We start from the raw sequence: 12,045 nt of genomic DNA on the forward strand, positions 1-12,045 counted from the left end.
CACCAATGGCTCAGGGAAGAGCTTGGCAGCATGTGCATGCCAGCATCCTGCTTAGGCACTGATTTCTTGGCACAGCTGCTCCACTTCTGATTTAGCTCCCTACTATTAGCCTAGGAAAAGCAGGTGAAGATGGTGCCAAGTATTTGGACCCCTATTAGCCATATTTACCTATTTTCTTTGAAAGTCAAGAGTTATTGAGACAAAGACAATTCTTCCATCCTGTGGTTCACTTCCCAAATGGCTGCTGTGGCTGGAGCTGTGCAGGTTTGAAGTCAGGAGTCAAAAGGTTCTTGTGGTTGCAGGCCTCAAGCACCTGGGCCATCATCTTCCACTGCTTTCTCAGACACAACTAGCAAGAAACCAGACTGGAGATCCAAACCAGGCCCATTGGGTGCTGGCACTGTAGGCCAACAGCTATGTCCTCTGCAGCACAGTGCTTGCCCCTCTTTGAACTTGACAGCCCCTGGGAAATACACAGGTCATCAAAGAGGAAGCTGCAACGCAGTGTTTGGAAGGACAGCTTGTGGAGCCTGGCTGCCCCAGCAGCAATCACACAAATCACACACCTGCTCCTCACCTCAGCAACCCTGAGCCTCCGTGATTTCCTCCGAAAAAGCAACTTACAATGGGACCTTGCCTCAGGCTGTTATCCCATGTGCTAATCGTAAAAACGAAAGCAAGGTCTTACTGCCAGCAAAACTCACACTGGGTTGCCACTTCCTGCCTGTGGCACCATGGGGCAAAGGCAAGCAATTTACTGTGGGTGGGGCTGAGCCCAGAACTTTTGTGTCAGGCAAGGAACTGCATCCCCTGAGCCTTTTGCGCGGGTGGGAGACCACAGACCACTGGGCTTGGAGAGAAACCACGCAGCTCAGCCCACTTGGGGGAGCTGGTCTTGCTGCACACCCAACCCTTGCATGAGACTCAACAACAGGACAATGGCATTTTTATTTACAAGTGGATAAAAAAAAAAAAAAGACATACAAGCATTTCTTTGTAATTAAAAATAATGACGATGATTTAAAAAGTCAGAAAAATCGACGAAGTTTGAACTCTTTAAGGAAGAACCCCACTCCCCCCAGAAGATAATCTCTTAGAGGAAAAAAAAAAAATCCAAAACTTGAATGAACAAAAGATTCCAATATCATCCTCTACTGTTTGGGCTCCCTGTTCTCCAACCTGACTCTTGGCGGATGCCACCGGGCGCTTGTGGAGTCACTATGAGGCAAGATTGAGAAGTTCACTGGTTTGATGAATGATTGATGGGGACCTGGGAGGGCTACTGTGAGGGTGTGGGTGGTCGGGGCTGGGCTGTGTTCCTGGAATAACCAGCATCTCGAGCTCTGTCTGGTGGTGGAAGTTTTAAATGGGCTGGAGTAAGGGTGAGGGGCTGGAACAGAACTCTATCCCGGGGGGATTTGGTCTCTTGCAACTTAAGAGCACGTTTCTTCCCTGTGTTGCAAGTGAACAGGACGCGGGAGGACGGGGAGTTTACAGAAGAGCCAGGCCTGCCTTGACACCCCCTTCTTTCTAATTTGGGGATGCCAGGCTTCTTGTCCCCTCCTGGCAACTGGGGAAGGAATGACAGAACTTACCTTTCATCTTCCTTTTCACAAGTAGTTTTCTGAGCATCCCCAAAATGAGGCGACATGAAGTTGGGTGAGAAATGGGAGGGTTTGGGTCTGGCTAAAAGAAATGGGTGTAAATATGGAGGCCAGGAGACATCAGGAGAATGCCCCTGCCTAGCCACCTAAGCAAAGTGACCCAAAGTCTGGGCCTCCTCCACGTTTCATCCTGGCAGTTGGAGAGAAGAGGGCCCCCCACCAGCACACGTTGAGGGGAGAGGTCCCCGGCAACCTTAGTTCCTTCTCAGACACACAAGACATATGGATGCTGGCTTCAGAAACACACGGCCCCAGGTCTGGGGTTTCTTGGCACAGAATCATCAGTTCACTGCAAGTCTCTGCTCTTTGTCCTCGTAGGGCCAAAATCCAGCTGCTCAGAAGACAGGGGACTCCTGCTGTCCTGGGGAGCCCTGCCCTCTGGTACTTCCCGAGGGCTTCCTTGGAGCAGCTCTTTGTGAGAACAAGACCCAGAGCCCGGCTGCAGGCTGGCCACAGCTGGGCCTGGTGGGAGGCTGGGGAGGAGAATAGAGGGAGCCAGAGGGGCTGGCAGAGGCTGGCTGGCATCAGGAGGCTGTCCAGGCTAGATCTGTGCTTTGTTGCGGCACTGAGGGTGAGGTTGAGCGGCAAGAAACTCAGACACCTCACTGAGGCCCTGGGGCTTCCTCTTCTGGTTGGTCGTGGGGCGGCCATCAGCTCTGAGAAACCGAAATGCAGACACTGACCAGAACCCACTGTTTCAGTGGATTCATCCATCTTGGATCCATTTGTTTAAAAACGTTGAGAAGGGAAAACAAAGCACCCAAAAAGCAACCCAAATGGAAACTAAACCTGAATAAACAGGTCAGAGTTCCTGTTGAATGGAACTTTTTTAGCACTGAGGAAAAAACAACCCACAAAAGCTCATTCCCCACAGAACTGGAATAAGATGAAGAAAATGCAAGATTTATCTACAGGCCCTCCCGCCCCACACAGCCCAGGACCCAGGAACACCGTGCCAGGAGGCACATTCCAAACGAGCAGGAGTTACTTTATTTCACGTGCCTGCAGTTTCCCACGAAGGGTGGCTTCCTGTCCGAGGACGGAGCGGGCCTGGCCATGGTCCACCCCAATCAGTCAATCTTCACGGCAGCATATATCTTGCGGACAAACATGTAGGCTGCATAGAAGCCAATGGTGCCCGTGAGCAGCCAGAAGGACAGAACCATGAGGGCCGTGTAGCCGAAGTACAGGAGAGAGGGGATGAACTCAACGATGTCCAGCTGGGGCAGAGAGTGGGGAGAGAAAAAACAGACGGATGCTTAGTGCCAGGCCATTGCAGCCAACTCATTGATCGCACAGTAGGCTCTGTAGTTAGAGTTCAAGAGGCGTGGGCAGAAGCCTAGGGCCCTGTGGTATGGAGGTTTGTGGGACAAAGGAAGCTAATATGGAACCCTGCTCTTAGGATCACCAGTACACTGAGGCCTAAGTGCGGCCAATTTCAGGGTTCATGGTCACAAAATTCCAGCAGCCCAGAAGCAAACAAGACAGAAAACCACGAGGTTCACCACCTGACACCATCTCCTAAACTGGAGGGATAAAGGCCACATCTTCAAATTCAACACCTTGTCTCTATGAGTATTCTCGCGTCTGGAAACAAGGGGACAGAGAATGAGTGGTCAAACCAGGAAAGGACAGAGAGGGCAAGGCAGCCCCCAGCTGTCATGTCACTGACAAGGCAGGAAGGAGGAAGGATGGGAGGCTGAGATACCATCTCTAGTTTTTGTTGCCAAACACTGTTTCCTGTCGTCCATCTCCTAGGGGTTTTGAGGAACACGGTGGTTACTGTGTGGTCGTCCTGTGTGGGCCATCAGTTTGAGTACAACCTAACCTTTCCCATTCTGTTGGGCCTAGCAAGCACTGAGCAACAAGGCATGACCGGAGCGGTCCAGGGAGGTCTTCCCAGGAATAGATATACAGTGGTAGAGGAGAGACCTTCTCTCGGTCCACTAGGACTGCCACTGACCACATTCCTACTTTATGGAAATGGAAAGATTCTGTCTGAAGACTGAGGCCACAAGATAATGCCCAGAGCTAGGGGCAGATGTACAGCCCTGGATCTAACATGCCTGACTCTACAAGTCTGACTTTATACACTTTTCAGTTAATTCAGCCAACAAACTGTTTTTCCTTAAGCTAGTTTGAACTGTGATTTTGGTCATCTGCTATTGCCAGGAGTTCTGTGAATGGGCTGTAGAGAAGGGGGATTGCATTTGCTCTGACCAACAATTAAGACTGAGGTCTGGGGCCCAGCACATTAGCCTAGCTGCAGAAGTCCTCGCCTTGCATGTGCTGGGATCCCACATGGGTGCCTGGTCTAATTCCGGTGGTCCTGCTTCCTATCTGGCTCCCTGCTTGTGGTCTGGGAAAGCAGTCGAGGACAGCCCAAAGCCTTGATTGAGACCCTGCACCCATGTGGGAGACATGGAAGAGGCTCCAGGCTCCTGGCTTTGGACCAGCACAGCTCTGGCCATTGCAGCTGCTTAGGGAGTGAATCAATGGATGAAAGATCTTCCTCTCTGTCTCTCCATCTCTCTGTGTATCTGGCTTTCAAATAAATCTTAAAAAAAAAAAAAAAAGTTAAAAAAAAAAAAGACTGAGGTCTGAAGTTGGAAGCTTTGGGGAAGCAGATCAAGGTGCAGATGTGAAGGATCTTGACAGTGACAGGAGCTGTCCAGAGAGAATGGGAGGTGGGGGTAGCGCCTGTCACTTGATGTGCTGAGGCAGGGATTAGGAAACCTTTTTCTAGAGGGTTAAATATTTTCAGTTTTATGGGTCGAATGGTCTCTGTGGCAACTATTTGACTCTGCCAAGGCAGTGTGAGAGCAGGTGCAGCCACTATATATTTTTTTTTTTTAAAGATTTATTTTTATTATTTGTTTTTTATTGGAAAGGCGGATATACAGAGAGGAGAGACAGAGAGGAAGATCTTCCATCCGATGATTCACCCCCCAAGTGAGCACAACGGGCCGATACTATGCCGATCCGAAGCCAGGAGCCTCTTCCGGGTCTCCCACGCGGGTGCAGGGTCCCAAAGCTTTGGGCCGTCCTCGACTGCTTTCCCAGGCCACAAGCAGGGAGCTGGAAGGGAAGCGGGGCTGCCGGGATTAGAACCGGCGCCCATATGGGATCCCGGGCGTGCAAGGCGAGGACTTAACCACTTGCGCCACCGCGCCGGGCCCAGCCACTATATTAACATAGGAACATGGCTGTGCTCCAACAAAACTTATTTTAATGAAACAGGCCTGCTAGTCCCATACCGCTAGGTGATCTCTGGTCATCTGGGGCTGGGACAAAGGAAGACATGGTCACCAGACTGAAAGCAGAGATGGAGCGATGCACTGAGACTCTTCAAGTCTTTTCCAACCCGAAGTCTGGGACAGGGCACTGCAAGCTCCAGGCCACTGAGATAGAATTCCAGATTACAAGTACATATGTACCCTGGCTACACTGGACAACTGGTTGAACTTCGGAGCCCCAAGGCACATGAGGTGGAAGTCTTTGGCACTGGTCTTGGAGCTGAGGAGTCCATCAGTGCCCCTCTGCCCCGTTCTCCATGGCCCACATGGTTCACATGCTATGCACAGAATCCATCAAAATGGTCAGGGGATCTGTCTGCATTCTTTGGAAGTGGTAAGCCAGGACCATGCTCACTAGGAGCCCACAAGAGCTCTGTGCCTCACATAGCAAGGCTTCGGAGATGCTAGTGAAGGCCTTGCGCCCGCTCTTCTGCCTCTGCAGGACAGAACAGTCCTTGCGGTGAAGGAGCCAAGAGAGCCTCCGGGGATGGAGACCTCAGGCCCCAGGGCCTGAATTTAGTTCTGATGGTTTTTCAGTACTTCCGTTCTCATCTTTATTAACTCCTTTTATCTCTACTTTTTAATGCTACTATTCCTTTTATTCAGTTTCTTGAAGTAAACACTGTATTAGCACTCCTTTATTTCCTAATTAAAGCAATGGAACTGACATACTGCCTTTAGGTTCTTCATTGCATAGGTTTTGAATGCAGGAGTCTCACTGTCATTTATCCGAAAGCATTTGTTCTCATGTACACAGAATTTAAGAGTCTCTCTTTTCCAGAGGTAGGCATCTGGCCTAGTGGCTAAGACGCCCAGGGCCCACATTGGAGGACCTAAGTTTTAACTCCTGGCTCCTGACTCCAGCTTCCTGCCAAAGCAGACACTGAGAGGCAACACTAATGGCTTAAGTAATGGGGTTGTTGGCATTCGTGTGGGAGAGCTGGATTGAGTTACCAGTTCCTGGCCTTGGCCTTGGCCTAGACCCAGTCATTGAGGGTGTTTGGGAGGGAAACTATTGCCTTCTCTCAAAAACATATATTTATGTTCTAGAGAGAAGCAGTTCTGGATGGTACTGGTCTACTCACTTTGGGAGGGAAGTAAACTCAGACAATTGGGCTTTTGTCCTAGCGTTCTCCTCTTGACCAGCCTGCCCGAAAAGGACCAAGCGGAGTCTCTGAAAGGGAGCAGTACCTTGTTGACGAAGTAGAAGATGGCGTAGACCAGAACGTAGAATGCAGATCCCCCGGAGACCAGGAAATTCCTCCACCACCAGCGGTAGTCCTGAGGGGGAAGCAGAGTGATGGCGGTGCCGTCTCAGGCAGAAGCCTTTCCTGCCAAATTTCATGGTGGCCTCAGCAGTTTAAGACGTAGGTAAGAGTAGTAACATTTGGGTGACAGAAATGCTTTTTACCATTTGTCTACGGTGGTTACACAACTGTACGTGGTTGTCAGTTACACAGTTGTAGGCTACAAAGTGTCAGCTTTAGAAATTATACTTCAATTAAAAAAGAGTAACACAAAAGAATCACCAACATTTCTTCAGTAAATCTGATCATGCCAGGCGGCACCTGTGAAACAGCTCAGTGAGTTGCTGTGGCAGCCAGTGGGCTGGCTCCTATCCTATCAATCCTGTCTCACTGAGAAGGAATAGAAGGCCATGGCAAACCACCTGCCCAAGACAAATCTGTCTTTCCAGCAAGTTGTGGTGATCACTGTCCAATGGTGCCAAGGCAGCTAACTGTAACCTCAACAGACAGCCAAGTACACAGAGGCTTGGAGAGAGAAGCTATGTAATGGTCCAAGACCTTGCCAACAGAATTGGGCCAGGGCACAGGGGCCCCAGCCTCTTGGTACAGGCCCAGTGATCCAATGCTGGATGCAGCTCTCCCAACCCCACTCCAGCTCTGCCGTCCTCACCTCTGCACACAGTTGGAAGTACACCATGACAATGCTGATCTGTGAGCAGGACACCACCAGGATGATGAAAACAAGGAACAGGAAGCCAAAAAGGTAGTAGAACTGATTTTCCCAGATGGCCTGTAGGAACATCAGAGCAGGCCTTCAGCCAGCCTTGTCACACTGCCTGCAGGTTCTCGGGGCCTGGCACTCAAGTTCTGATTGGCTTCATTTCCCTAGACTAGCAGGTGAACCACTTGGGCATCAGGAGAGCAGCTGGGGCACGCTGCCCTTGCTCCACGTGGGCTCCAGCCCCAACTCGTTCTAATCAACATCACAGCTAACTCCTGAATTACAAGAGTTTGAATTATAGGTCTACTTACATATGGCATCTTTTTTTCTTTTTGGTTATATTTTTATTTTGAATTTTGTGGTACAATTTCATATAGACTGGCATTCCCCCAAACACCCACCCCCCCGACAGATTATCCCCATGTTGCTACAATAGTATAGTCCTTCATAAGGAGTCATAATTCCATCAGTCTCTTATTTAAGTGTGCCGTGACATTGGTACAGACAATGTCAGGCAGTCCAGCACCTCATTGTCTACACATTTCCAAAAGTTTTATTGGGAGTCCATCTTTTGTTTGGAAGCAGGAATGCATGTTGCATTGTACCCCCACATCTGGATTATATATGGCTTTTAAGAGTGTAAGATTGGAGACCATTTGAGAAAACTTACAGATGAACTTTATAGCCTAGAATATCAAAAACTTAAGAAAAAAAAAGGAGTGGCATAAATGCATGAGACATGTAGATAATGGTCTAGTTCATCATTTACTCCCATAAAATACATGCAAATTGACTATGGAAGGTTAAAATGTCTCAACATTTATGCACACAGACTATTCAAGGCACCTGTGGCAGTGGAGAGAAGTACAAGCAAAACTAAGCACAGTGTGAAGTCACAGCTGTATGTGGGGCACGTATGTGTAGGGATTTTGCAGCCACCTCCCCGGGCTCTGTGGGGAGTTCTGGGCTTGCAGTGGATCACTGAAAGCATTGTGCAATGCCCATCATCTCCACGTGAGGACTTTGTCTTTCCAGCAGTCATATTGCAGTGAAAAGTGAATTCTGCATTCTTGTGTTTCTCACTGTACACAGTACTGCTAAGTACCGAATGGGTGCACTGTTGTCAGTGAGGCTTTTGGTCAACAGCAGACTGTCATCAGTGTTGAGAGGGGCTCAACACGCTACTCGCGGGATTTTCATTGTGTTGCTGCTGTTCAAGGGTTAGCTGTACAAGGGTGTCATAACCACTCAGGTGCACCTTGTCACATGTCATGGGCTGTGCTACATAAGTTATATTTTCCCACACATATGAAGTTTAAACTTGGCCTTTTGGGTCTAGCATGGTAGCCTAGTGGCTAAAGAGCTCGCCTTGCACACATTGGTTTGTACTCCCATCCAGCTCCTGGCCTGGGAAAGCAGTCGAGGATGGCCCAAAGCCTTGGGGCCCTGCACTCACATAGGAGACCTGTATGCTCCTAGCTTTAGATGGGCTCAGTTCTGGCCATTATGGCCACTTGGGGAATGAATCAGTAGATGGAAAAAATTTTTTTTCTTTGTCTTCTCTCTGTAAATCAGCCTTTCAAATAAACAAACAAACAAACAAACAAATAAATAAACCTTAAACAAAAACTTGGCCTTTCATTGCCGAGGCAGCAAAGGCTTGGAGTGGCTAGTGACTGGCACAGTCTCACAGGAGGGTGCCCCTGGGGGTGCACAGCAGGCAAAGGGCAGTCAACAACACTTGGGAGGAAGGCCTGGCAGAGTGGGGGAGTTTCTGCAGGGAGGGCCTTCACTGCTCTGGACTAGCACATACCTGTCCTGGATGGCCTGGCTGCAGGAGGCTGGATGCGCCAGGCCCCGAGGGGAGTGGCCCACACTTGCAAGGCCCCCAGGAGCTCGCCTGTCAACTCTCACCTTGAGGTTCCCTAGTGCAATCACGATGGTAGCAACGGCATTTCCTGAACACCAAACACCTTGACAGGTATTACTCCATGCTGGCCACACAGTGATCCTCACAATTTTGGATTATTCTCCTTTTCTGCGAGCTCGGAGTGCTCACCAGCCCTCCGCACATCTGGCAGCACCCTCAAGGCTGTCCTAGGAAGCAGCGCCATTACTGGAGCCGAGCGTGAAGGATGGGGCAGAACACTGGGTGGGGGGAAGCCCAGGCCTGCGCGGCTGAGGCTGCATGACCGAAGGGTGGACACACACGGACGGCAGTACTCACACTGAAGATGAAGAAGAGTTCGATGAACATGGCGCCGAAGGGCAGGATCCCGGCCATGAGGATGCTGCCGCGGAAAGAGAGGGTCAATGCTGCCCCGAGCCCCAGGTCCCCAGGAAGCCCCATGCTCCCTCCTGAAGCACAATGAGACTGAGTGCCAAGGGGTTCTAGCTTTCCAGCACGCTTCTGTAGACCACTGCCTCTTGAAAAGTGACCGGGTAGGTGTCATTGTCCCCACTTCAAAGAACACTGTGGTTCAGAGAGGTGAGGGTCTAAACCTGCCGAGCCCCTCCCCATCCCCACTGCCCGTGTTCCTGGCCTCCACCTGGTCCTCTTTATTCTTCATTGACATGAGGCCTATCAGAGCCACTGATACTGCCTGAACACTGATCCTGGCATCCCTGTGCAGGGTGGACCCTCTTCCATGTCCTCTAAGGGAAATGATTCAGGGGAGCTCTCCTGATCTTGTCCTGCTGAAAGACTCACCCCACAAATCGGTTCATGTACCACCGCTGTTCGGGGATCTGCCGGGGAATCTGGTTGGTGCGCACTGGGTTGTCATAGGGCTGCTTGCGGAAGCCGAAGTAGTAGCCCAAGTAGACGAGTGGCAGGGAGATGCCGAACCACATGCACAGCAGGGCCACCATGGTGGGGAAGGGCACCTACGGATCACAGCACTGTGAGGCTCCAGGAGCCCGAGGCCCAGGGTGAGGGCTCTGCCAGGGCATGGCATGCCTGCTGGGCTCCAGGGAGGGCAGTCCATGTGCACAGCAAAGCCACCACGGCAAGAAGGCCTTGCACAGGCCTCAAATGTGCCCCTGCCCCATTCTGCCTACTATGGTGCTCATGACCAGGACTGATCCCAGCACTGGAGCAAGGGAAGGGGATACATGGCGCCATTGGGGCTCCCAGTGAAGAGGAACCCCAGTATCCCAGAGGAGCCCAGCACCCACAGAAGAAGTGCGGAAGGGCAGGGAAGGAAGGAAGCACAAACGGGAAACAAAGTGGCTACGATGAAGGAATTTACATGGTAATTCAGCAAAGAAAGAAGAGTGAAAACATGCACATAAGGATTCCACTTTAATGAAAACACAACATCGTATGTCTGTGTGCTTTTACACAGACCTGCACCTACGTTAATAGTACTTCCCTGGAGGAGACACAGGAGACTGGAAGTAATTTATTATAAGACTCATGTAAAAAGAGGAAATTAATATAAGAATAGTGGTAAGAACAGTACTTACAGCAAAGTAAGCATCAAGTGAGTGTCTGTTGCTTCAAAAAATATTTTTTTAAATAATCACTGAATTCTATTTCAGATGTGTCTATAAAAAGGCAGAAAGACTGGAAGGACATATACTAAAGATCCCGATGGTCTTTATCTGGGTGGCTGGGCTCTAAGTTATTTTTAACTTCTCTGTACTTTCCAAAATGTGTACAGAGAGTACTGATGGTGAGCCACTGGAGATGGGAGGAAAATGTTGAAAGAGAGGAGGAACACAGATAGAAGGAAAGAGGAAGTGAAAGGAACAACACAACCCCCTGCTGAACGACAGCTTCTCCAGCCGCGTGGGACCCAGTCACCCACTGCCTGACTTGAAGCCTCCTCCCAGAATTCTAACAGGTGGCTCCACCTGCTCAGGCTGGGATGGCAAACTCCTGCCCACCTCTACCCTACTAACCGACCCTACTAACCAACCATCATGTGAGTTCAAACTCCTACCTGGTGAGACCTGGGCAGCTGCTAACTACAAAACAGCCCGGGACCAGCAGAACCCCATTCTAAAAACAACAAAACCTCCATCTCTCTCTTGTCTCCCCTTCAGTGGCTGGTGGAAGGCAGCCACAGACATGCTGGGAGAGCCCTACTTAATGATATTGCCCTAACATTCCCACTTTAGGCGGCTCTCAATTGAAACAAAGGGAAATTCCCCAGTTGGCTCCCATACTATGCAGACCTTCCTTTAGAGAAGTGAACGCTGACCAACTATCTGAGTCCACAGGAAGGCCAGGGCCAGGGCATGGGCAGCACAGGGGAAGTCCCAGCTAGCCCTCAGCCCCTCCCAGGCCTTGGGACAGAACTTTGGGAACTTCGAAGGGGGAAGGGAACAGCAGGAAGTGACTCTGCGGAGTGGGTTGAACACGCTGTGTTCAGGGAGGGGACTGGGCACTTACCGCTCCTGATGAGTGCTTTCCCCAGATGAAGCAATTCAGTATGAAGCAGATGCCAAAAACCACGCCAGGGTACAGTGTTGCCGTCTGGGAGTGAGAGGGTCAGATTGAGGAGCTGGATGCAGGGAGCTCTGAGACCAAAGGTTTCAAACCCTTGGTGTCCTCCAGAACTCAGCACAAGTATTACTTTTGCAGGAGGCCGACAGGACAGGACTCCCATCCCACGGCTCTCCCAACCCTGAAACGACCCCTTCCTCGCTTTCTTCCCAAGCAGATGTAATTACAGACAGTCAGCAACTTAATGAAAATTCAAGTTCCATTTTCCAACTTTAGGATGGTGTGCAAAGTGACGCCCATGCAGTAGAAAGCATAATGTGATATTCAGTAGATTGTGCAAAGCATTTCTGCTTAGGATATTTTCAGCTTACCACAGGTTTGTGGGACATAACCCTTGCAGAAGTCGAACAGTCTCAGTCTGTATGAGTGTTCCCTGACCAATATCTGCTTCTCCCCAACAGACTGAGCTCTGAGGGAACACTGTGTCCACCCCATGCTCTAGTGTTCCCATACTCAGAACATAGAAACTACTCAATAAACATGTCAAGTGAATAAAACATTTCTTCAAAGCGTGCATGCTTGGGCCCCCCACATCAAAGCACCCAGAAATGATGGTTAGGCATGAGCATGTCTGAGGGACGGCCGATGCTGGGCTCTGCCTGCC

The 12,045-nt window shown here is 50.2% G+C and overlaps 1 protein-coding gene across 3 annotated transcripts in view; it reads right to left on the bottom strand.

Annotated features, from left to right (window-relative positions):
* Window positions 1-931: 931 nt before the first annotated feature.
* The window catches only part of TM9SF4 (transmembrane 9 superfamily member 4), a 43,261-nt gene continuing 32,147 nt past the window's right edge, over window positions 932-12,045 (bottom strand). For all 3 annotated transcript variants that reach the window (XM_040981659.1, XM_040981660.1, XM_040981661.1), the window contains 6 exons: window positions 11,328-11,411; window positions 9,639-9,814; window positions 9,156-9,219; window positions 6,878-6,997; window positions 6,152-6,241; window positions 932-2,884 (listed from right to left, as the gene is read on the bottom strand). In XM_040981659.1, the coding sequence (XP_040837593.1) occupies window positions 2,735-2,884; window positions 6,152-6,241; window positions 6,878-6,997; window positions 9,156-9,219; window positions 9,639-9,814; window positions 11,328-11,411 (684 nt within the window). In that variant the 3' untranslated portion in view covers window positions 932-2,734. The remainder of the gene's footprint in view (window positions 2,885-6,151; window positions 6,242-6,877; window positions 6,998-9,155; window positions 9,220-9,638; window positions 9,815-11,327; window positions 11,412-12,045) is intronic.

The sequence above is a fragment of the Ochotona curzoniae genome, unplaced genomic scaffold, assembly GCF_017591425.1.
Source record: "Ochotona curzoniae isolate NIBS_2020 unplaced genomic scaffold, NIBS_Ocur_1.0 contig_3520, whole genome shotgun sequence".
Classification (NCBI taxonomy): Eukaryota; Metazoa; Chordata; class Mammalia; order Lagomorpha; family Ochotonidae; genus Ochotona; species Ochotona curzoniae.